This window comes from Oreochromis aureus, linkage group 17, assembly GCF_013358895.1.
Source record: "Oreochromis aureus strain Israel breed Guangdong linkage group 17, ZZ_aureus, whole genome shotgun sequence".
NCBI lineage: Eukaryota > Metazoa > Chordata > Actinopteri > Cichliformes > Cichlidae > Oreochromis > Oreochromis aureus.
The window spans coordinates 32,963,437-32,987,284 of NC_052958.1; the positions used below are offsets into that span (position 1 = coordinate 32,963,437).

At 39.9% G+C, this 23,848-nt stretch overlaps 1 protein-coding gene across 1 annotated transcript in view; it reads left to right on the forward strand.

The window, feature by feature from the left end:
- Positions 1-23,848, forward strand: part of LOC116336361 (ephrin type-B receptor 1-like) — a 119,755-nt gene that overhangs the window by 40,376 nt on the left and 55,531 nt on the right. Inside the window, exons 2-6 of the mRNA XM_039601533.1 lie at positions 1,031-1,095; positions 1,712-2,002; positions 3,007-3,225; positions 3,333-3,513; positions 16,063-16,218. Coding sequence (XP_039457467.1) covers positions 1,031-1,095; positions 1,712-2,002; positions 3,007-3,225; positions 3,333-3,513; positions 16,063-16,218 — 912 coding nt within the window. The remainder of the gene's footprint in view (positions 1-1,030; positions 1,096-1,711; positions 2,003-3,006; positions 3,226-3,332; positions 3,514-16,062; positions 16,219-23,848) is intronic.

Here is a 23,848-nt window from a genome sequence, read left to right on the forward strand (position 1 = left end):
TCACATCCAAGTAGTTGCAGCAGATGGTTACCCCTCGCTGAGCCTTGTTCTGCTGTAGGTTACTTCCTGTTAAAAGGGATTTTTTCCTTCCCACTGTCACCGGCTGCTTGCTCATAGGGTTTCATCTGATTTTGGGGGTTTATTTGTTATTTACTGGTATTGAGGCGACGGCTGTTGTGATTCGGTGCCTTATAAATACAAGTGAATTGAGTTGAATATATCTGCTAACTTCATTGTGTCCTTAATTATATTCCATTAACAGTTCTAGCTGGTGCATTTGCCTCATTCAGTGGTTAACTCTGAAGATTCAATCTGCAACTAGAAAATCAAAGAAAACACAAAAGTCCAATTTCCCATTCGGGACTTGGGAATGGTTTCATTTTCAGTGACAGTTATATTATATGTTATCCAGCTGCTACATCAATCAAATCTTTCTTCTGTCATTCGTGACTTAATAAAGCTTCAGACAGCGACTGTCGTTGTAATCATAAATGTGAAATATTAGATATGCTACCTTTTCCATGATAGAATTACATTTCCACATACTGTCAAAGCTAAATAATGCAATATGGGATAAAGTCATTTGTGTACATAATGAACACTGAGTAATGAGGGTGTGTTCTTCCTTGGCACTGCCTAATGTGATTAGGCAGGCTATCTGCTTTGAACATAACTGTTTTCTGTTATGCAGAGGTTCGAATAAAACCTGGATTAACCGGATTACCTTCATCATTATGTCATGTCATTGTGGCTTGTGTTCAAACTAGATTAACATACCCAGGGGTCGTTTGTTTTTTGTTGTTGTTGTTTTTTGCGCCTCTTTATCTCTTTATCACAGGTGCACAGAACAGACAGAGCATTGCAGAAATGGTCAGAAGTAGGGCTTTATGAATATGAATGGCACATATCACAAAGCAGTGCTGAAAGTTGGCATCTGAGCTGACTATTAATTAAATATATACCTGTCCTTCTGGTGCAGCCTCCTCTTTTCAGCTCTTTCTCTCTCTGTGTGTCTCTTTTTGTCTGACAGAGACGGTGATGGATACAAGGACGGCGACAGCTGAGCTTGGCTGGATATCGTTCCCTGCCAATGGAGTAAGAACAATGTGCAAAGGTGTACTGTGTGTGTGTGTGTGTGTGTGTGTGTGTGTGTGTGTGTGTGTGTGTGTGTGTGTGTGTGTGCGTGCCCTTGGGAAAAAACTGTTTGAGTACACTTTACAGTGGTCCATTAATGAGTCTGTCAAATTCCTAATTACAGTAGCAAGGTGACACCAATTAACCACTACTGATGTAAATAGAATGCATTCCAAAAGATCAGTGAGGTGCATCACACGGGAGTCCGCAGCAGCCGAATAGAATAGAATAGAATAGAATAGAATAGAATAGAATAGAATAGAATGGGTTTTTCCATCCAAATTGAGCTCCTTGGCTTTTTAAATTCTGGCTTGGCGACTGGCCGGTCACAGTGGTCTGCTGTGTGCGTTTGAGGTGAGTGGCTCTAATTGTGATGAATGGTTGTACCCATGTAGCACAGAACAAGGTAGAGCAGAGAAAAAGAGAGGGAGACAAAATGGGAGGGAGGAATAAAGTTTAATTTGTGTCAGGTCTTGGTAAACCCATTCATCATTTTAGCCTCTCCTCTCCCCTCTCCCTCTGCTTCCTCCCCTCTCCTACTACTTGGCCCTTCTTCTCACACGCACACATCGCCCAGTGGGAGGAGGTGAGCGGTTATGATGAGAACCTGAACACCATCAGGACGTACCAGGTGTGTAACGTGTTTGAGCCCAGCCAGAACAACTGGCTCCTCACCACTTACATCGACCGGCGCGCGGCGCAACGCATCTACGTGGAGATCCGCTTCACTGTGCGCGACTGCGCCTCCATACCGAGTGTCCTGGGCTCCTGCAAAGAGACGTTCAACCTCTACTACCTAGAGACCGACAGGACCGTTTCAGACGGCATCAAAGGGGTGGAGTACTGGGCCAACGCTCCCTTCCTAAAGGTAAAAAGAGGGGAAAAGTATGGGAGTAAATCACTGGGAGTAAAGATATAGTATTATTTACAGATTTTTAAAAAGCAACAACCCATACCTATCATTGCCTCTTACATATCTGGACAGCTTCTCACTGTGGAAGTTCCATTGTGTCCACTTGCACCCATCCAAGTGGAAATTCTCTTGTGTGTCAAAGTGGTGACCACTGGACATAATTTTCATTTTGAGGAAGTGAACAAACTGACAGGTATGTTGCTATGTGCTGTCACACAACGCAAAGACGGCATACCCAACGCCTTGGGGCTTGAACGTTGTGGTCTTATCAACTAAAACTGCTGGTTCTTAGCTGGAGACCAAGCTCTCATCACCACTTCCAATCCTCGACTCGCAAGACAAGTTGATGTTTAAGGCCTGTGGTGATATAACAGAGGGTAAAGTGCAAGCGGTCATAATGGGACTTCCGGAGTATGATCTTAAATAGCATTTTTGCTGGAAGCTTAAGTGGAAGACAAGAGAAGAGATTTTGTGACAATATTAAGTCAGCAATGGTTTTTATTTTTTAAGCAGATTCCAGAAAGTGTTTGATTACACCTTTCTTATATGTCAGTTCAAAAGAATGAAATCCAAACACTGTACCAGTCCAAAATTGATCAGTAAGTAAAACTGCAACAAAGGCTAAAAGTATTCACAAATCATTTTGTAGCCTGAAGCCTTAACCTCCACTCGCTATTAGAATTTAACCCGTATTGACTGAATGTGTTTGTGCTTGTTGAGATTCATAAGTCACCTCTCTACTTAAATGTCACGCTCATGCTCTCATGCATTTGTAATTTCACAGAGCTGTTTAATTTTGCCTGGCCACTGTGGAGGTTTACCGGGGGGAAAAAGATGCAATAACAGCATTTCATAGCATTTGAGCATTAGCGTATTTACCTGATAGGTAGCAATCTAAATCAATAAAGCAAACCTTTGTTAAAAGTTTATCTTTTTTTCCTTCTTTTTCTCTCCGTCAGGTGGACACCATTGCAGCAGATGAGAGTTTCTCCCAGGTCGATTTCGGGGGCAGGCTGATGAAAGTGAACACAGAAGTGAGGAGTTTTGGGCCTCTGTCCAAAGGCAGAGGTTTCCATTTGGCTTTCCAGGACTTAGGTGCTTGCATGTCGCTTCTGGCCGTCAGGGTATTTTACAAGAAATGCCCCAGCATCGTGCAGAACTTTGCTTTCTTCCCAGAGGTATGAAACAGAGCTAATTGAAATCAGTGGTGATTTTTACGAGAGCTTGGCACAGCCATCGGATGGATATGTAAATAGGATTTTTTAATGAATCTTATTTTGTGCAGACGCTGACCGGAGCAGAGTCCACCTCATTAGTCATCGCCAGAGGAAGCTGCATCCCCAACGCCGAGGAAGTAGACGTGCCCATAAAGCTCTACTGTAACGGAGACGGAGAGTGGATGGTACCCATAGGCAGCTGCAGCTGCAAGGCGGGTTATGAACCTGACAATGGCAATGTGTGCCGAGGTAAATCTGTACATTAATGAGGCCGTGCTAGTTCAAACTGAGCTCATAAAAAATGAAGATGAAATGAGAACATCAGCAAATACTGCACCGCATCAGTGCATATCAGAGGTGCTGCTGTGTGGACTGAACTGATAATCTGTTCTCAGATCTCTGCTGATGACCTTGCTACAGCAAACACTTAAACACGCTGCACATGACTTTCTTGTTATTTTGTAGCAAAAGCTAACAATCCAGTATGACAGCAAATCAATAACCAACAAACACGCGTCTAATATTGAGCCCCAGCAAACATGCTACTGCGGCAATCAATACCTCATAGCATACGTTGACCCCCAACATGGAAATTATGTAAACACAGGAAATACTATTTTCATCAAAAACGTGTCAACTTTCTTTGTTTATATGTCTCAAATATATGATTTTTTTATATGAATAGAACTGTATATTTGCTGAGTAAATTCTGGAGGAAATGCTAGTGCTTTATTAGCTCCAGGAGGAAAAAAAGTGTGTCAGCTTTGGCAGAGTTAACTGAATAATTTCATGCGTGTATATATTTTATGCCCAACGGGGCAGCGCATGATGTTCCATATGTTAATGCTTCTAGAGGCAGACTCGGGTGAACGTGGTGCAGAAATAGCTCCTCTTTCCTCCGTGTTCCAAATATCTCTCCCTCCTTTCCATCCTTTTTATATCTGGCCTTGTTCCCCATTTCCTCTCCGAAGTAGTACCCATCATTTCTTATTCTCCCTGGAGAGTCTCATTCATTTTATGTGTGTGTTTGTGTGTGCATGTGCGTGTATATGTGGTGACTTAGTGAGTGTGTGGTGGGCGTGTGAGCGTGTGATGCATGTACATATGGTGAAATGATAAGTGAGGCCGCTTCAGCCCATGTTAATTAGTTTAGCGTGTTCTAGTCAGATTAGTCGACCGCAAATTGGTGGCGAACCTTCACACAGTGTTGGAGAGATAGAAGGGCGTGAGGAAGAATGACGAGAAGGAACAAGTGAAAGGGAAAGAAGAAGCAAAGATAAAGAAAATTAGGGGAAAACCTCTGGAGAAATGAACTGCAAAGTAAGTTTTTTTTTTTTTTTTTAAGAGAACAAACCAAGGACATAAAGGTTAAAACTGTGAGATAAAACAGACTGAATAGTTTTTCTTCCTGCCTCTGGTGAAATGCATGCAAGTACATGGACTGAAATGTCAGCTTAGCCTTTGTTGTCACTCTCTCTTTTTAACAGAAAAACTTGCAGCTTTTGAAGGGGTAAACTAGTCGTGATTCAAAGAAGATGGTGAATAAGTCTGACAGTGTTACAGCTCTATAGAAAAACCACTGCTACAGGACTAAATGATCAGGTTTACAAGATGTTTGCTATATATAAAAAACCCTACAGTGTTTAGCCTTGCAATAATATTAGCCTTGCCCTGTTACAGCGTACACTTGCTATAACCAAAGAATGTTCTCATGAGTTCTTATTACTCCTTATCTGTGTCTATTTAGAGTAATCGTGATAATAGAAATTCAAACTTGAGCCCAATATCCAGAAAAATAATAATTTTTCAATTCAATGAAAGTAAAAAGACTAAATTATAAGGCTCATTTATTTATTTTTGAATAAAGATAGTACTACTACTACTACTAATAATAATAATGATAACAATAATAATAATATTAATATTAATAATAATAATAATAATAATAATAATAATAATAATACTGTATTAAGCTACAACTGTTTCTGTGCTCCTGGTGGCTTGGCACCATATTTACAATGCTGATCACTAATTGGTAAGGTAGGCTGTCACTGTTTCTGTCTTGTTGCTGGTAGAGTTTTCTCTGTTTTAATCTGAGACCTTTCATATTTTTAGACACAAATAATTATGGAAGCCCGTTTCCGCCACAAAAAAAAAAGGTATCCATAACTCGAAATTTCGAGTTATCTTTCTTGAAATTTCGAGCTATTTTCTCGAAATTTTGACATATTAAAAGTAGCTTGAAATGTTGACTTACTTTTCTCAAAACTTTTAGTTAATAACTCGAAATTTAGAGTTAGCGCTGCCAATCAGTAATCTACGTGAATGACGTCATTTCCTAGTTATCCTTTTGTTATTAGCTGAATCACATGACGTTACTATCAGCAAACGTAGTCTCGAAAGCGCCAATTTGTTGCGATCCGGTTTTGAGTGCGCATTCCACGTAGATTACTGATTGGGAGAGCTAACTAGAAATTTCGAGGTAATAAGTTGAAATCTTTTTGAAAATACGTTGAAATTTTGAGTTATGGATACTTTTTTTTTAGTGGCGGAAACGGGCTTCCATAGTTAATTGTGTTTTCCTGTTAAATTAAAAATCTCTAACAATGGTACAGACTTATAGACTGATAACTTTTGTTGCCCAACTTCAACATTAAGGTTATTGTGTTAGTAGCAGCTACCTGATACATTAAGAATAACTTATCAGACAGCTAATTTGAGGTAATAGTTAAACAGCTCATGTTACCATGTGCACCAGCCAGATTAGTGTTCATGGTAACTGTTTGATATTTGAATGTTGTTTAAAAAGATGCTTTATTTACTTCACAAAAGTCTTCATATAGACAAAGCTGTCAGTATTTATGATGCATCTGATAAAATTGTTTAGCATCAATTAGCATCCAAGTATCATTGATACTGACATTTTCAGAATTTTGATTTTGAAAGGGTTGGTAAGTATCACTTCTGATGGCCTCCATATTGCCCTGTGACTGTTACGATAACATATGCCAGACAAAAAAGTTTAGAAAACAGGAATGCTCCAAAACACTAGCTTGTAGTGGTTTTAGCTATTTCTAAAAAAAATAAATAAAAATCAGCTGTTTTAGTGATTAGACGTTGCTTCTAGAAGTTTGATTATTAACACTTATCAATGTTTGTCTCTTATGGATTTCAAATTTAAACTTTTTAAGCCTTCATTGTGAATAGTGTGACTATACAGTATGTTCTTATAGCACCAAATTACAAAAGCAGTCACCCTATGGTGCTTGTAAAGACCACCGAATAATTGAAATAAGAAACCCCAAGAGCCAAATGATCCCCTTGTGCACAAGCTTTTGGCATCAATGGGAAGAAGAATCTCCCTTATGACAGGAAGAAACCTCCGGCAGAACCAGGCTCAGGGAGGTTGTGACCGGTTGGGAGTGAGGAGTCATAACCTTTAGTCTACTGATTTGTGTTCCTTAACATTAACATGATTTCCTGAGCATGACTTTTGATCAGTCTGCTCTCATATGTTCTTATTCATGTATATCAGCTTGTAAAGTGCAAAAAAAAGTCTGCATTTGGAGCTTGAAAATCACACCCAAGTTTGAGATTGACACGTCACTTATAAATACACAAGAATATGTTGTTTGGTTAAGTGTAGGCATTTATCTCAGTCGGGTGTAGGCACTGAAATGGATTTTTCTAGGGTTCGGCATTAAAATACTACGGGGTTAGGTTAAGAAAAAGATCAGGGTTTGGTTCAAAATACAACATGTGCCATTTCTTCTAAAGCTTTGTTTTCTTCTTTGCCACAATGATGCCTCCCTGCTTTCTCTTAGCAAAATACAAGCTTCTGTGACAAAATATTCTTCCTACCAAAATACATTACTTACAAATTCGTGCTCGCTGACACGAAAAAACGTGGCAGTTTGTGTCCGTGAACACGGGAAAATAAATTGCTTTTTCATAAGCAGTCTATTTGAGCTTTTGTTTTTGTTGACTGAAATGTTATACACAGTATATCACACATCCTCACTAGACAGGGTGAGTGGATGTTCCCGGAGTCATTGGTTAGTTGTTGTTCTGAGGCAGTCCTCATTCGAAGGACCAAGTCATTTGTAATTCTTATTGTATAATGACGGTTACATAAAGTACACAAACCAAAGACAGACTTGAGGGACGTGGCTTAACACTCTCTGTGAAGGCTTTTTGAGCTTAAGCAGTGATTTAAAGTGTCGTGGGACAGAGCATGTCCTGTCTGTCTTCCTCTAGCTGGCATCTTTTTGGTGTGCTTTTCTGCCAATCAGCTGATAACAACTTGGCAGGGAGCTGGACTCACTATTAGAACAGATGGTCATCTTTTTGTGTGTGTTTTTGTGCGTGTGTGTAAGGCCACAGAGATGGTGTTTATTTTGCACCAAATCAGCATATTGTGCAAACCATAAGGCAAAATTGGCTCAGCATCAAAGTACATCAAAGTGCGCGTGTGTTTGAGTGCGCGTGTGTCTCTTTTAAGTCAATATTCAAGACCCAGACTTGAAATTCACCACACTACAGATGTATGCACTACCAATGAATACACACAAACATCCCCTGCTGTGAACTTTAACAATGCCCTGAGTTTTTCAGACCTGGGGGCTTTTAAAACACTCGCACAAGCGCACACATACTCATGCAAGTTTTTAATAATTGATCAGTGAGCCTGTTTGCCAGCTTTAGACAATTGCCATCCGCGTGGTCACTGTGTGACTCCACACAGCTGGCAAAGGGCACAGGTGGAAAAAAGAGAGGAGCAATCTCTTTCTCTTTGTCCGCTTTTAACACTTCATCTCTGTGTTGCTCTTATCTTTACATCCCTCCTGTCTCTAGAATTTTCTCTCTTTTTCTATTCCACTCTATTTCAGACTTCTTCCATATCTATAAAGAATTTTCTGCACGATTTGAATCCATTTTTTTTGCTCTCAAAGATAGGAAGTAAGTCCTAAATCTCATATCCCGATAATGATACACTTCACATAGTTCATTTTCTGCAAATTCCATGGATACTTTGTGTAATCACATGGAAAGTATTATTTCTTTTTTTTTTTTTACATTTAAATGAAATCATCAAAAATAAAATGTACTCATTCATATCTGAATATTTTTGTCCTTTTTTATTTACAACATCTGGGCAAATGTTTGCCTAAGAATGTAAACATAACATATATCAATATATAAATCAATAACCAATTACTAAAGGCCTAGGATAAAATACTGCTATATAATATACCAATTAAATGTAAACTGTAGCAACAATATGTCATTTCCCATGTCTCAATAGCTATCATTTCTCCTGTATGCTAAGGAGTTTGGAAAGAAAGTACTTCTGGACTTCTTTAGGTTTCATGAATACGATTCACTGTTAACCAAGAGGCTACAGTTTGCTTTCTTTCCAATCTCCATAAACTTAGAGAATCTACACACAGTTTCTCTAAATGTCTTTGTAGGCTTTAAATCGTTGCCAGTAGAATAGCCTGTCTGCAAACAGCGACTGCAGAGTGTCCAGTGCGCTGTTTAGCTCATACAGCGATGCATCGTGCGTCATTGTTGTTGCAGTGTAGTATGCTACATTGCAGATTTCCTGCAATACTTTGGCCCCAGACTCCTAATATAAACGAGGCAACTCGACTTGTGTACCTGATTTGTGGCATAATTTGTGCAGTATGGTTTCCTGGTCTGTGTCAGACTTTTCATAACCAAATCATGTCCAAGCTAGAGAGATGGCCATAGCTCCTCGATTTGTTTCGGCTGGTCTTTCAGTTTGGAGCTGCCCGGTTTCGTCTTCCTGCACAGGCCTTGCTGATATCCTCTGTGCCTGTATCCACGTGGTGCCGTGGTGACTACTGCAAACGTCATCTAATGCGATGGGAAAATATCGCTGTAAACAGTATATTTTGTCACAGCCCAAAATAAATGATAGAGTATAATAACTTTGCCATCCGATATATTTCGGCATATGGCATAGCCCTACTCAATGATGTTTTAAATCAGTTATGTCCACAAAAGATTTGTATAGCATACTGACCTTTGCCTGTGATACATGCAGCAGCCATCACCAACTTTATCATACTACTTGAAATGTGAGTTGGATGCTGTTGAATACAATAGAAACAACAGAAATGACAGAATAATGGATTGTTGTTTATCCTACTTGAGTCAGTTCAACCTGCACAAAAACACAAACAGAATTCACTGACATATGCCGGGTTACCAGTTTAAAATCCTTTGACAGAGAGAGAGACAGAAAAGGATAACTCTACACCAGAGATAAGTAATGGAGAGAGGGAGCAAGACTTGTTGCCATGGTGACACGCCCCATGTGTATGAGCAAGGTTTTTGAATAAATGACCTTGACAAGCCAGATGTCTATCTGCTTATTCAACTCAGAACAACACACACACACACACATAAAGAGACGCTGACACTCCTGATGAGATGGCTTTAAAGACAGGTAAATGTCTGGGTGTGAAGAAACAGACAAACGAGGCAGACATCATTATTAGAAACTGAATGCGGGAGATATATAATGTTTTACAGGTGGGAAAGTAAGCAGGATCGGAACTTCTTTCAGGCTTTCTTTTCTTCATATGAGAACTATGATAGTCTCCCAGAAAAGACTGTCCAATAGTCCGTTCCATTATCTACATTAGTAGAGTCATAGCTTACTATGAAGGCCAGCTTTTCTTTCCAGCTTTGTGTAAGGCAGTATAGGGCAGCTATATGCATTTTGCCATCTGATACTACAAGGATTAATTACGCTTGCTAGATTCCTAGAAGTATTTCATTCTTGCTGAGGGTGGTCAACAAACTTCAATGATCCACTGGCTAAACTGCAGCTTAACCGAGGGAAAACAGTGGTAAATAAGGTTACTAATAGAGAACATCCTTTGCATCCCTGTTTTGATTATGGTACTGTATGTGATCTGACAACCATTTAGCTTGTCATGATTATGGACATAGCTAATGACTGCTTTGATTATGAGAAATGTTGGTCAAAACCCAACAAAAAATTCAGAACCTTCCCATCCCTGTTTTAATCAGCTCATACTATCTTAATATGCAATCAAATTGTCTTGCTTTACTTAGACATGATAAGGATGCATTATAATAACAAAACTATAAAATTCTTTCGTGTAATACCTTTAATAAACCTTACGATTACATGTCCCAGATAGCATAACAACATTGACTAAGTAATGTATACTGATTATTGGTTAGTGGCTAGCTAGCAGTACAGATTAAAGTTAAGGAGTACTTTTAGATCCTGCTAAGTGCTTGTTAGTCTACCTGGTATCGGCCTTAGTATTTTAGTAGTTCGTCTTGTAATCGGAAGGTTGCCGGTTCAAGCCCCGGCTTGGACAGTCTCGGTCGTTGTGTCCTTGGGCAAGAGACTTCACCCGTTGCCTACTGGTGGTGGTCAGAGGGCCCGGTGGCGCCAGTGTCCGGCAGCCTCGCCTCTGTCAGTGCGCCCCAGGGCAGCTGTGGCTACAGTGTAGCTTGCCATCACCAGTGTGTGAATGGGTGAATGACTGAATGTAGTGTAAAGCGCTTTGGGGTCCATAGGGACTAAGTAAAGCGCTATACAAATGCAGGCCATTTACCATAGTATGTTTGCACTGTTTACTAAAATGTGTTTTTGGAGGTTAACTGGGAATTTTTAGGATTTCATATTGCTTTATATAACAGCAATGCTGCTAGCCTCTAAGCTGTTCAGTGCCAGTGTTGCCAACTTAGCAACTTTGTCGCTACATTTAGCGAGCTTTCGGACCCTCTTAGCGACTTTTTTTGTAAAACGCGACTAGCAACAAATCTGGCGACTTTTTCTGGTGTTATTGGAGACTTGTGACGACTTTTCGTGAACGCACGTATTGCTCTTACTCTTAACAAGCCCCCCCGGACTGTAACGCAGGGCAGGAGCAGCGGTAACTAGGGATGGGTATTGATAAGATTTTCACGATTCCGATTCCATTTTCGATTCTGTTTAACGATTCGATTCTTTATCGATTCTTTTTAAAAAAGGAGAACACTAAGGTCGATTAGCTTAGAACTTTGTTTTATATCTTCTCTTTGAACAAGATAGAAATTTAGGAGTAACATGGCCTTACAAACCCAACAGTGAGCTCTTAAGAGATCCACAGCCTACGGCTCTTCAAAGGGGTGTCACAGGGTCCCCAGGAAGAAAAAATGTAAATGTAAAATAATAAAATAAATATTCTTCTGTAGCAATTACACAAGAATATCAAGTAATGTCCCTGTCTACAATTAAACACATTAACTTACCGATAATCGGGGCAAATGGGTGCAACCCTTTGACCACAAACTTAGTCACTGCTCGGTGACGTTCGTCTATCCTGGCCTGAAAGGAGACGCTAACGGTAGACTGCAGCGAGAACTGCCAGCCAGACTCTGTCTGTCTCTCTCATCATGGTCACCTAAATGCAGCGCACAGTAATGGCAGGTTTTGTAATAAGGCAGATCGCGCTAACATAATATGCACTGTTAGCTGATTATTTACCTGCCGCATTAACGGGAGAGGACGTGCAAATGTTACCGCTGCTGCTGGGTTGAGATTCACGAGTCCGGAGCGGAATTAAAAACACGACATTGATTTAAGGTTATCGCGTGTTTTGTGAGCAAATGCTTTTGCATATTCGTAGTGTTTCCTCCTTTAAATGAAATATCTACTTTGCAAGTATTGCAAGTTGCCCTGTTGTCATCCGTTCTCGTAAAGTATAACCAAACTTTTTAGCGTTTGAGCCGCCTAGGCGCCCTGCCAGGTAAATGACGCTCCGCAACGTGGTGACATCATTCGGGGCGACTGGAATCGATAAGGGAATTGTTTGCAAAAATGGCAAACAGTTCCAAGGAATTGAAACAGTGGGAACCGGTTCTCAACAAGAACCGGTTTTCGATACCCATCCCTAGCGGTAACTGTACATTTTTCTTAGTGCATTGATTCTTAAATCAATGCACTAAAACACATCATTCTAATCATTGCAAACTTGAAGCTGTCTGGTGAGGCTAGCTTTGTCCATTTTGTTTGTTAATGGTTAAAAATGTTCTTATTTTACTGTTACTTTAATGGATCACAAGGTTTAAAGCTACTTAAAAGGCACACACAAACTTTTGTGTGCCTTGTGTGTCACTTTTGCAGGTCCCAAATCTGGATAAAGGAGGAGGGTTGGAATTATTGAAAACAATACTTGCTAAGAAATATTTAATTTGTAGTTCTAAATATATTCTTAATGCTTTCAGGGTGTTTTTGTACTCACTTTCTCTTCCATGTTATTTCTCTCTCCTACAGCGTCTGTTACAATTACATAGGCAGGACCAATTATGCAAATTAGGTGATGACGTCACTTAGCGACTTCTAGCGACTTTTAGGACAGCCAATAGCAATTTTCCTTACTGAGGAGTTGGCAACACTGTTCAGTGCTAGCTAGCTGCTAAGCACTTCTGGGTTTGTTTGTGCAGTTGGTGACATACTTCCTCTTCTCTAAATCCTTGCCATAAAATTCAAATGTTGGAAAGCTGTTGGCAGCAATAACAGAAAGATTCAATCAGTCTAAGTGTCATTTTTCTTTGCTTGTTACAAAGAACAAACACAATGGATTTCATATTAATAATGGCGTTAGATAGCATTTCTGCTATCTAACGCCTCTGTAAGTTCCAGATGCTAAATGCATCCATCTTTTATATACACTTGGACCAGCTATGGCCTTTATAACATGATATGAAGTATTCCTTCTGTAGTTTCACAACGGTATGTGGCTCATGTAGAAAGTAATTTATAATAAATTAGGTAGACAAAAAACACTTTCCTTTATTGTAAATCATGTTAGAGCAAAAGCATCAGCAAAACCAAGAAACAACAATATAACACGTCTGTGGCAGCAATTCAGTAGAGCAGTACTGTAGAAATATTGAAATGGAAGAATAAAAACAGTATCAGTGTGTTTCTCTTCACCTTATACTCCCAATCTACATTTCTCCCCTTTGTTCCACTTTTTCCCCAATGCTTTTTATTTTTGTCTCTTCAGACATTCCTTTTCATTCCTGACCCTTTCACCTACTGACATTTGATGAAGTGAAACCCTAAGGATTTTCACTTGCTTTCTACTTTGTCTCACTTACTTCTGTCACTCAGTTCATTTTATCATTTGGACTTTACTAAATGCCTCCTTGCACACTCCTCTGTCTTCTACCATAAATCTATGAAACATTTGCATTTTAGTCTTACAGCGCCTAAAGGAGCTCAGGGATAAAGTAAACATTCATTAGAGAGAAGGAAGGAAAACAAAATGCTAAAGATAAATCAAGACTAAAAAACAGAAGGGAAGACTAAAAAACCTCATTTGGTTCGCCTAAGCCTTTTGGCAGAGTTTTCATTTCAGTCTTATTCTTCATTTCACACCTCTCTGTTTCGGCTTTTACTTAAAGTCATACTTCAGGAGGCGTTTGCATTCACAGAGAGACACTTGTGACATCTCACGTGCGAATTAAAAACAGTAATCCTTCTAGGACAGAGTACTCTGACGTAAGATGTAATGTTACATGCTAACATATTAACATGCTACTTTATCTTCCGACAGCAAGTTCAGTTCTCACGGCTTTTTCATATTTTTTTTTCTTTACGTATTTTTTAAAATACGTATTTATAAATTTAAATTCATAAATGTGTGCATTTGCTTCAGAGAGCCAGTGATGTGATTGTACAGCAATGCTTCTGGTCGATGACATCATGTTCAGGCTGTTGTTGAGCTTTGTTGAAATTAAAAATGCATGTCAATAATTAAAAATGCATTGGTAAAAAAAAAAAGGGGGGGTGCATGCATCTATGACATCAGAAAGCTGCTGTTTGGTCATTTATCGACCATGAATTTGTGTGGCTTTGTTAACTTTGTTCACATTTGTACGTTAACAGCCCAGATTTCCTTACGTGGATGATTGAGCATGCATAAAGACATGTAGGACGACAGTGCTTTAAGCTTTCCTGCTGAACTGAACAATGTTAAACTGTGTCAGATGTGTGTGTTAACACACATGCAAATGGTGCTGTGTATATATAAAGACTAAGACGTGTAATTTCTCTAAAAGGTCCAGCTTTACCTGCCGTGTCACATCAGACACGTGTTGGAATTTATCAAGCTGCAAGCAGTTTCTGCACAGACCTAGATGGCACTTGTTTTCACAATAGTATCCCATTAAATATCCCATCAGTGCTGGTTCTGACCTCCATTACTAACCTGTCTTATTCCAGGTCAGCCTCTTCCCGCTCCTATGGCATCAAATACTGCTATTTTCTTAAAGCTCATAACTCAGAGTTGCGCAGAAGATTGTGATTAGTTTCATTGTGGCAGAAGTCATACAAAGAACTTCGTAAAAGTGTAAAAGGAGCCACACTTGTAACGCTACTGTAATGATTGTCTGTATATGCCCTATCTCCTCCTTAATGGCTGGGCCAATTTGAATGAAACTTTACACGAACATCATCACACATTAATATCTATATGTAAACAAGAGAAAAGATTTATTATTTAACCACAATTCTTTTGATTTTCATATTCACCCACCTGCAAATGTGATTGTTCACCGTTTGGGGTTTGTTTCAAATGGTTCAGTGTACACCACACGTACGGGACTTAACGGTCATCAAAATTTGTAACTGCAGTGGAATTTTTGTTTGGGCATTGGCTGCTTTTTCCTTTCCTTTCATTTCCAGTCCAGTCCTTGTACCTGACCATTTTCAGGAGAATGCTTTTTGTTTGTTTGTTTGCTGGTTTGGACACGTAACATTAACTTATGAATCATTTGAACATAAAGCAACTAACTATTAACAGAAAAGAACCAAAAAAATTATTTTAAATTGTATCTTCAGATTCTTTGTTACTAGTATTCTGTCACAAAAACACACAATTTTTCCCATTTCCTTTGTTGAATCTATGAAAAATGCGAAAAAGAGAATAGTTTCACTGAGATAAAACTGTATTTTTGCACCAACAAGATGATTCTTTGTTATTTGGTACCAGAATCCTGGTAGTAAAAGTAAGAAAACAAAATCCCAAACAGTAGCTAAAAAAACCAACAACCCCTCTGCTCCCAGATACTTTTAAGCCCTCTTGCTTCCTCATGCATACTTTCTAGTTCTGTTAAACAAGGCCACTAACTCTGCAGCCAATATTAAACTGGCACTGACTCTGAAGTCCCGTGTCCGTATCTCTATGCTGCCTCCAGCAGTATTTGAAACCTTGAGATGAGAGCGCGTTGCCCAGGTGGACTGCAAATATTTCCACAGCACGTATCCAAGCTGAATAAGAATAATTATTATCTGGTCAGCAAGAGCCAACTCTGGGTACATAAAAATTGGATAAAGTAGGGTATCATCCTTAAAAATTCCCACTGTACGTGTTTCATGTCATGCCTGACCCATATTAAAAAGAGCCAGAGAAGAAAACCATAATCCAGTTTTCAGTTAATCAGCACAACATGATTCTGTGTCACTGTGCACAAAATGTTTTTGTGTATCTTGTCAGAACAAAATATTTTGCAGCTATCCCCAGAAAATCCCCTTCTGTGCTGTGTCAACCTCATAGTACCAATAATAACTCTGCTGGCACGCCTGCTTTCTAATACAAAGTTTACCAAATGTCTCACGATCAAGGCAAACAAAAATGCACAGAAGCACGATGCAAACCGACTTAGAGTTTGTTGCTCTTTACTCTGAGTCACACGTTGGTTTTTATGTGTTTTTCCCGCTTCTTTTTTTCCCCGCAGCTTGTCCTCAGGGCACCTTTAAGTCATTCCAGGGGCCAGGACTGTGTCAGCAATGTCCACCCAATAGTCGCTCCACTATCGAAGCTGCCACCCTCTGTGGTTGTCGGAATGGCTATTACCGAGGAGACATGGACAAACCGGAGGACCTGTGTACCAGTGAGTCAGCCTTTTTTTCTCCCCATCAGACACAATAGATAAATCTTTCAATATGAGCTTCAAGATGACCAACACATGTTTGCGAAAGGCAGGATTTTGGCTGAAGCAACCAATAGCTGACATACTCGAGCGTATCAGTGGTTGACACCATCGACAGTCCAATATTTCATCATTAAGTTAAAGGCCAACATCTGCTTTGATTTATCATTGCGCCCCTAATTCTCTGTGCCTCGTTCAGAGCGCTGTAGCATCCCTGTCCTCATTAGGGGATTTGGGGAGCGGTAAGTAATAATGCTGCCACATTCCTCGGGCTTTCCATTGAAGTGAATATGTGTTTAGTGTGTTGAAGAGGCTATATTGCTATGCAAGATGAGGCACAGAGAGTTTGAAAAATGGAGCTCTCAATTCCACAGAGAGATGGTGGAAGTAGGTTGAGACATGAATCATTTTGGACTGCATGCAGTTAGTCTCCGTGTGTGTGAGTGTGTGTGTGTGTGTGTACCTGTGTGCTTGTACATGTCCAGGTGACCTGAATACAACTTTATGTTTTGGGAGGGGGGTTAAAAAGCACTGGTTCATTCATAGTCTGGCCATATTTTGCTGTCACAGAGTCATGAATGAATTTGCAATGCTGCGTCAGAAAAGCAGAACAAATGTTGACAGTGAATATTGCTGATCCGCCCCACATTTTGTGTTATTTTCCTATGCACTGGCTGTCACATTCCTTTTGTTTGTTCGTCATTTCATGTATTTGAGGAATTGGCGCTTTGCTTTGGTTTACACTAATCAAATCAAACTCAAAAACTGGATATCTTTTCAGTCGCCGTCCTGCATCAACAGCGTTACACGAAACCCAAATCAAATTCTTGTGACTGATAGAATTTCTTGTCCTTTTTTAAATCCTCTGCAGACAGTGAAGTTCACTAAAAAAATGCTGAACACGAGCTTTAGTTCAGTCTGCAACTAAGCCTCATATGTTAGCGACATAACAGCAGGCAAGCAATACAAAAAGCCATCAGTCTTATAACTTCATGTGTGGAGGAATAAATGTTTGCCAGGTATGAGTCAATCTTTTCTTTTTTAATGAGGTTCTTTTACATAGATGCATAACAGTGGCAGTGCATAAGGTCTGCAATTAGTGAGACCCTCTTACAAAGTGCTAAGAGCGGGTTTTCTGGACTGAAAATAAACAGCTCTATAATAATGGCTGTCTCTTTGCTCACCTCTGGGATTCTCCCAGCACAGGTGTCATTTATACAAAAAGTCCCACGACGATCACTCAGACTATTTTGCGGTTTCACCATGGATCTCGCACAGAGAGCAAACATCAATTTGCTGATGAAAGCTTGGTTTGTGGATCCCAGTCAGGCACTGAATAGTTTTTCAGTGAATGGGCCCACAGTATCCACACCTCATCCTAACCTCCATATGTCACATCAGGTCAGGAGTGCAACCACCATACTTTCATTTTTTCCCCTTTCTTTCTCTGTTGGTTTTGATGTTCACAGATTTACACACTCTGAATTCATTAACAGGGGTCAGACTGTCAAGTCTGAGTTCCACTGTAAGTCCTGAGACATCAGAGAGAAAATTTGTTGAACGTCCTGAACTGTAGTGAAGCGAGCTTGTGGTTGTTGTCCCGCAAAATCCAGTCAGCTTCAGGCATCAGACGGTGTAGCTCAGTACACTCAAGATTTCATTCTTCTGTATGAGTAATAAAAACAGCCAAACGCCCTTGTCTCAGCTGATTCACAGAGGATACAGTAAACTTCAGATTAGCAGGGTTAGGGGTTCCAGGCCTGGTCTTCCTGTTATTCTGGTACAGGTTGATCATTTTGTCTAAAGGCCATTAAGAATGCTAAATGAGAGCTGCTCTGATCCTTCTATCCTTGAGACTGACTGACTGACTGTATACCTAGTATAAAACCCTGTTTATTTATATTTATTTATATTTATTTATATTTGTTCTCATGGCATCTTGTTTTTATTGCTGACCTGGATATTTATATGTCCACCTCATGGAGAATGCTCTTTTTACAGCTTCTTCCTTTATGATGATCACAGAAATCATTCTGTGATCATCCACAAAATTGCCTTCTGTAGTAATCCAATCCCTCTTATGCTTCCAGGCTCACCGGTATGTTCCTTATTTTCTGCAAAATTTTCTGTGCTGTTGATTTGTCTACTCTTAGTGTTCAACTTCCCTATCACGTTTTTTTTTTTAGTATGGCCTGATTCACTTGCACTGAAAACCTTGAAATTGAAACCAGTTGTGGGTTCAGTCAACACCTAAAACTCATTGCTGTGTTCCTCGAACCATTCCTGGTTCCTGATGACAGAACCTGAGGTTTCCCAGGAAAACTTTGGGCAAATCACTCTGTCTCCTCCCCATAGTGAATCCTAGTTCCAGGTGTTCCCCAGGTAAACTCCACAGACACCCACAACAGAAAGAAAATGTGATTCATCAGACCACGGCACCTTTTTCCATTACTCCACGGTCCAGGTCCGATGCTCACACCCCCATTGTTGGTGTCTTTGATGGTGGACAGGGTCAGCATGGGCACCTTGACTAGTCTGTGCCTATGCAGCCCCAGACTCAACAAACCTTTTTGGAGATGCTCTGACACCATCACCTAGACTCCATCATTTTGCCACAGTTTGTCAAACTCGCCCTAATCCTTACGCTTGCCCATTTTTCCAGCTTCTAGCACATTGACTTTGAGGACAAAATGTTTACTTGCTCCTTAATATACCCCACCCACAAACAGCTGCCAGGATGAAGAGATAACCTGTGTTATTCACTTCATATGTCAGTGTTCAAAATGTAATGCCTGAACGGTGTACACAGCAAAGCAAATAGTCATTGTTTATTTAGCGCTAGTTACACAGGTTGGGTGTTTTAAAGTCGGTTTAGTAATTGCAGTGAAAGTTTATTGAAATAAAATGACAGAGAAAATGACAAAGTGTTCAAAAATAAATAAACAAACAATAAAGTTGAATTCTATTCTATTCTAATTCTATTCTAAAAATGACTTTGACACAATAGTTATGGAGCAGCTGATGTGGTTAACCTATTCTGACAACAGAGGAAGCACATGAAAGCCATCGCAACAGTGGCAGCAAACTCAAACTGATGCAGACAGAAGAGAAAAAAATCTACTTTTTATGTGAGAAGGTGTCAGATGTCAACCTAGTCAGCCTACACAGCTCTGTGAATTACCTGGGTACTTTAAATTCAAGGACAAAAACAAACTGAGTTACAAGTTTGTTTTCTTTCAAGCACAAGAGCCACGAGAACAAGGAGGGAAAAAAGTTCAAAAACAGTGGGATGGAAGTTTAATATAGGAAAGAGCTGCAGTTTATTTGTATTTGACATGAACTCAATCAGATATAAAATCTGACCAGTGAGATGGAAGAGTGAATGGGTGCTGTGTGGATAGTTGCCTGACAGAAAATCATTTCTTCAGCACGCCTCATGGGCTGCAAAGGTATGGAGGAGTGTGTGCGTCTTGTGTCTGTACACTGTGTGCATATGTAGAGGTTTTCTTTTTGTGGTATTTTTGTGTACAGGTCAGAGCAATATTGTGTAAGCCATTTACAAAACTGTGAAAAAGAACGCGGCTGTAAACAGCAGCACAGATTGTGTCTCTAACTCTTTTGGAACGGTGTCTCTTGTTGCAACAGTAAAACTGGAATTGGAAAATTTATAATGTGATTATCGCCTCGCTTCTTACTTTTCTGCATTTGAATGTGTGCTTGCTGTGAACTCTGAGTGTCAGACACTTTAAAATAATTTGTATTTGTGCTATTTAGATTTAAAAAAAAAAAGTAAAATGGAGTGAACGCCTGTGCCAACACACTGTGTTTGTCTCTCTGCGTCTAATAATCAAAGCCCAGACGGGTCTTCTCTTTCCCGCTCTCTCAGTAGAAATGTTTATAAGATGGTGCTTCTTAGATTTACAGCCCCCCTACTGATTGTTAGCACTTTGATTTCTGCCTCTGAGTGTCTCTTTGAGAAAAGCGCACATGCACATATTCCACAGGGCCATCTCGGTTGTTTCTAATGACTCTGTGATTTACCATATGCCAAGGTTGAATATCCATTTCATCTCTACTGCTCTTGTTTGGCGTGTGCACTGCAGTGTCTGTGATGTGTACGAGCAATCAAAGAGATGTGTACCCAGTAGGTTTAACCTTGTGAAAACCCTGGTTGTGTACCCTAAAAGCCCTTAGCTGTTCCTCAGATCACAGAGAAGAGCTAAGAGAAAAGAGAGCGAACCGGCAAGAGAGAAAAGAGATGCAGATTCCCTAATGGCGCTGAGCTATCGGGTCACTTTTTGAACATTGTAGACACTGTTGGCTGAAGTGCAAACTTCCGACTGGGAACTGCACTTGTCAACTTTCCATGTCAGCAAGCAGTCTTGACAGTTTCTACAACCCTCTCAGTATTATACAAGTGGATGCCAATTAAGATAAAGTATTCGACTGCACTGCAGTTGCAGTACGTGAGAACATCGGACACCCAGAATGGGTAAGAAAGGCACCTAACTTTTATTTTAATTGTCACTGAGTTTAAGAATACTTCCTTGGTGATTATTCACATGAATATTATAGCCCATGAACTCATTTGTTGAGCAGATCAATGATAGTTATTTATTCAGTGATCAAAACAAAGACCTGATTATGAAACTGTGTTTATGTCGTCTCCATTTCATGTTATCTTTTTGTTTGAGTTATTTTTTTTAGTTTGGTTTTGCACATGCAACACATGTCATGCATCTGTCAGTGCATCCATGCATTGCTTTATATCACTGATGTGGATAAATAGTTGAATCAATCATTGCTCATCCTTATTCAGTTGGTAGCATTATTCTGTGTTCTTAAGAAAGTTTGTGTAAGTATAGTGTTGTTGGATTGGTGGATCCCATATTGATGATTTGCATTTTTCTCTCGCGTACTGCACTGATGGGAATTGGTGACAGTGATTGTGCGTGATTGTCCTTTGATTTTGTCAAAGGCGAGGCCATTGGAAGACTGACACTTTTAGCCTTCAGAGTTGTGTGGGAAGTAGGAAGGAGGAAGTGTGTACGGGGGCGAGCTGCTGAGAAGTTGAACATCTTGGATTGTGAGATGAAAACTCAGGTTTCAAAATGTGAGCTGGACTCTTATTTACCATTTATCACCAATGGGTGATAAATGGTAAATAAGAGTCTTCCAAGCATTTTTCCCAAGCGTGGCAAGAAAGTAGGCATCAAGATATTGTGAGACACAGGTGCCTTTGACTCCTTTATTTTAGTTTGACTTCTTTATTTTAGCATCAGTGTTGCCGCCGTTGGACGAGACATTTGTTTGTGCGTATATATCTGCATTGAGTGTAGAGCTGAAGGTTCTCTCTGGAAGCCAAGTGTGGGCTGTTGTTCTTACACCTGTTAGTGTTGTGCATGTCCCAAATGAAGCAGTGAAACAGTGTGGAGCAAATGAAGCAGTGTTTCCTGATGTGCTCAGTGTTCAGCAATAAGCCAAGCACAGTTAGCTAACAGGTGCTTAAAAGATAAGGACCTGTAGGGTTCTGAGTTAGCGTTGCCTCAGGTCCCTTGGTATTTCTGTCATGGGGATCTGGTGAAAGAACACCAACTTATTATGGTTATTACATGGTAAGGTGATGAGGTGCAAAAATTCCTTTGGAGTTGCAACAGGAAGTGCATATGGCATACAAAATCTAAGCGATGTTTCCCTGTGCAGCGAATCCTTGTGATCAGTGAAACTACTAAAAGTAGTGGCTTAGTAGTGTAGTGGTTTACTTATTCCAACAAAGCATTTCCGAGTTTGTGTGATGGGGTTCTGGTAAGTCTACAGAGACCATGTGCTTTGTAAATGTGTATGCCTTTATGTGTTTATAAAAAAAATTGGCTGTTAACTTTTAAAAAAAAGTGTCATCCAAACACAAGTTTAAGAACTATCTGACGAAATTAAGCAGAGCAATGGTGAAGTGCTGGTGGAATTGAACTCTCTGTGGAAGAAACGGGCAGTCTTTGGCCCACAGTTTAGCAATTTTGTCTGGCAGCTGCTCCAGGGTCTCAACTGTGAGTCTTATCTGTAAATTGGGAGTCAAGTTCTTCAGACTAAATGAGGAGCAGACTTTAATCATGTTATTGTATTTACTATATCATTATTCATTGTTGTCGGGGTAGGCACAGAGTAGCAGCAGTGCAACCCATCTATGGCCTCTGCAAACTGACGTCCCAGAATAAACTCCAGGGACATAATGGAGGTGATTGTAATTGTCACAATTGCTATTGATACTGTAAGTTTGGATAATTATGATTTATCGTACTGCTGAGAAACCCCTCAGAAACTTTGGAGGTTTGTGTGACCGTGCAAATGTGGATGGGACTTTGGCCTGGTAGCTAAGACAGTCCAAAGTCAATGACTTTGACTCTGTAAAGGTCTTGGTGATGGCTGACTAACCTCACATTTTAGAAGTTTAGGTCACAGGTTTCAACAAGTGATACAACATTGTCAAACTCTTCATTCCTTACATCATAAACAATAAGAATGGATGACAGCCGGGGAGTTTAGTGTTGTGCTGTAATTGTAAACATAAATCTATCTTCTGTTGCAAAATACTTACCAACTGATACTGTCGCTTTAAAAACTAACTTGGTGGAATAAAAAGTAAAGAAGTGTGTTCAGCTTTCGGTATTGAAACATGAAAGTTGTGGTAAAATTATTCTGGCATCCTGAGAAAGTTCTGCATTTCATTACTTTAAAACATCACAAGTCAAGGCTCTGAATAGATTTAGATAATAAATAAAGCTTACAACTGAGATTGATTTAACAATACATAAAAAGTGAAGGGATTCTGAATTTAAATATTGTACGGAAGAAAAACATTTGAGTGCTGCATTATATTTGATTAAATGTTTTCATTAAAAACAGTAATAATATTATAAATGATCCAAAATACTGATTTTAGAGCCAATTCAAACACCCATCCATCCATTCGCTTATCCTTTACAGGGTCGCGGGGGGTGCTGGAGCCTATCCCAGCTGTCATAGAGCGAGAGGTGGGGTACACCCTGGACAGGTCGCCAGTCTGTCTCACATAGAGACAGACAACCATTCGCACTCACATTCACACCTATGGGCAATTTAGATTGACCAATTAACCTATCCCCACTAACGGCATGTCTTTGGACGTGGGAGGAAGCTGGAGTACCCAGGGAGAACCCACGCAAACACGGGAAGAACATGCAAACTCCACACAGAAAGACCCCGGCCTGATGGTGGAATTGACCTCAGGACCTTCTTGCTGTGCAGCAACAGTGCTAACCACCATGCCACCGTGCTGGCCCGATTCAAACATGTAAAGTTAAATTCAGCACAATTAACAACTGAAGGTGCTCAAGCTTAACATGTCTGCGGCTCTTTAGTCTTACATTAATGGTGTTTTCGCACTTGGCCTTGTTTTTGACATCAAAAAGAAAAAAATGTCAGCATTTTTTTTTAATTGGAACACCACCAAACTCAGAGCCCATCTGAGTCCCCAGTGTTATTTCCGTAATCATTGTGAACATATGCTGCTCTCTCTCTTTCCTACTTTCTTTCTTTCACTGCTCAATGTCTGATA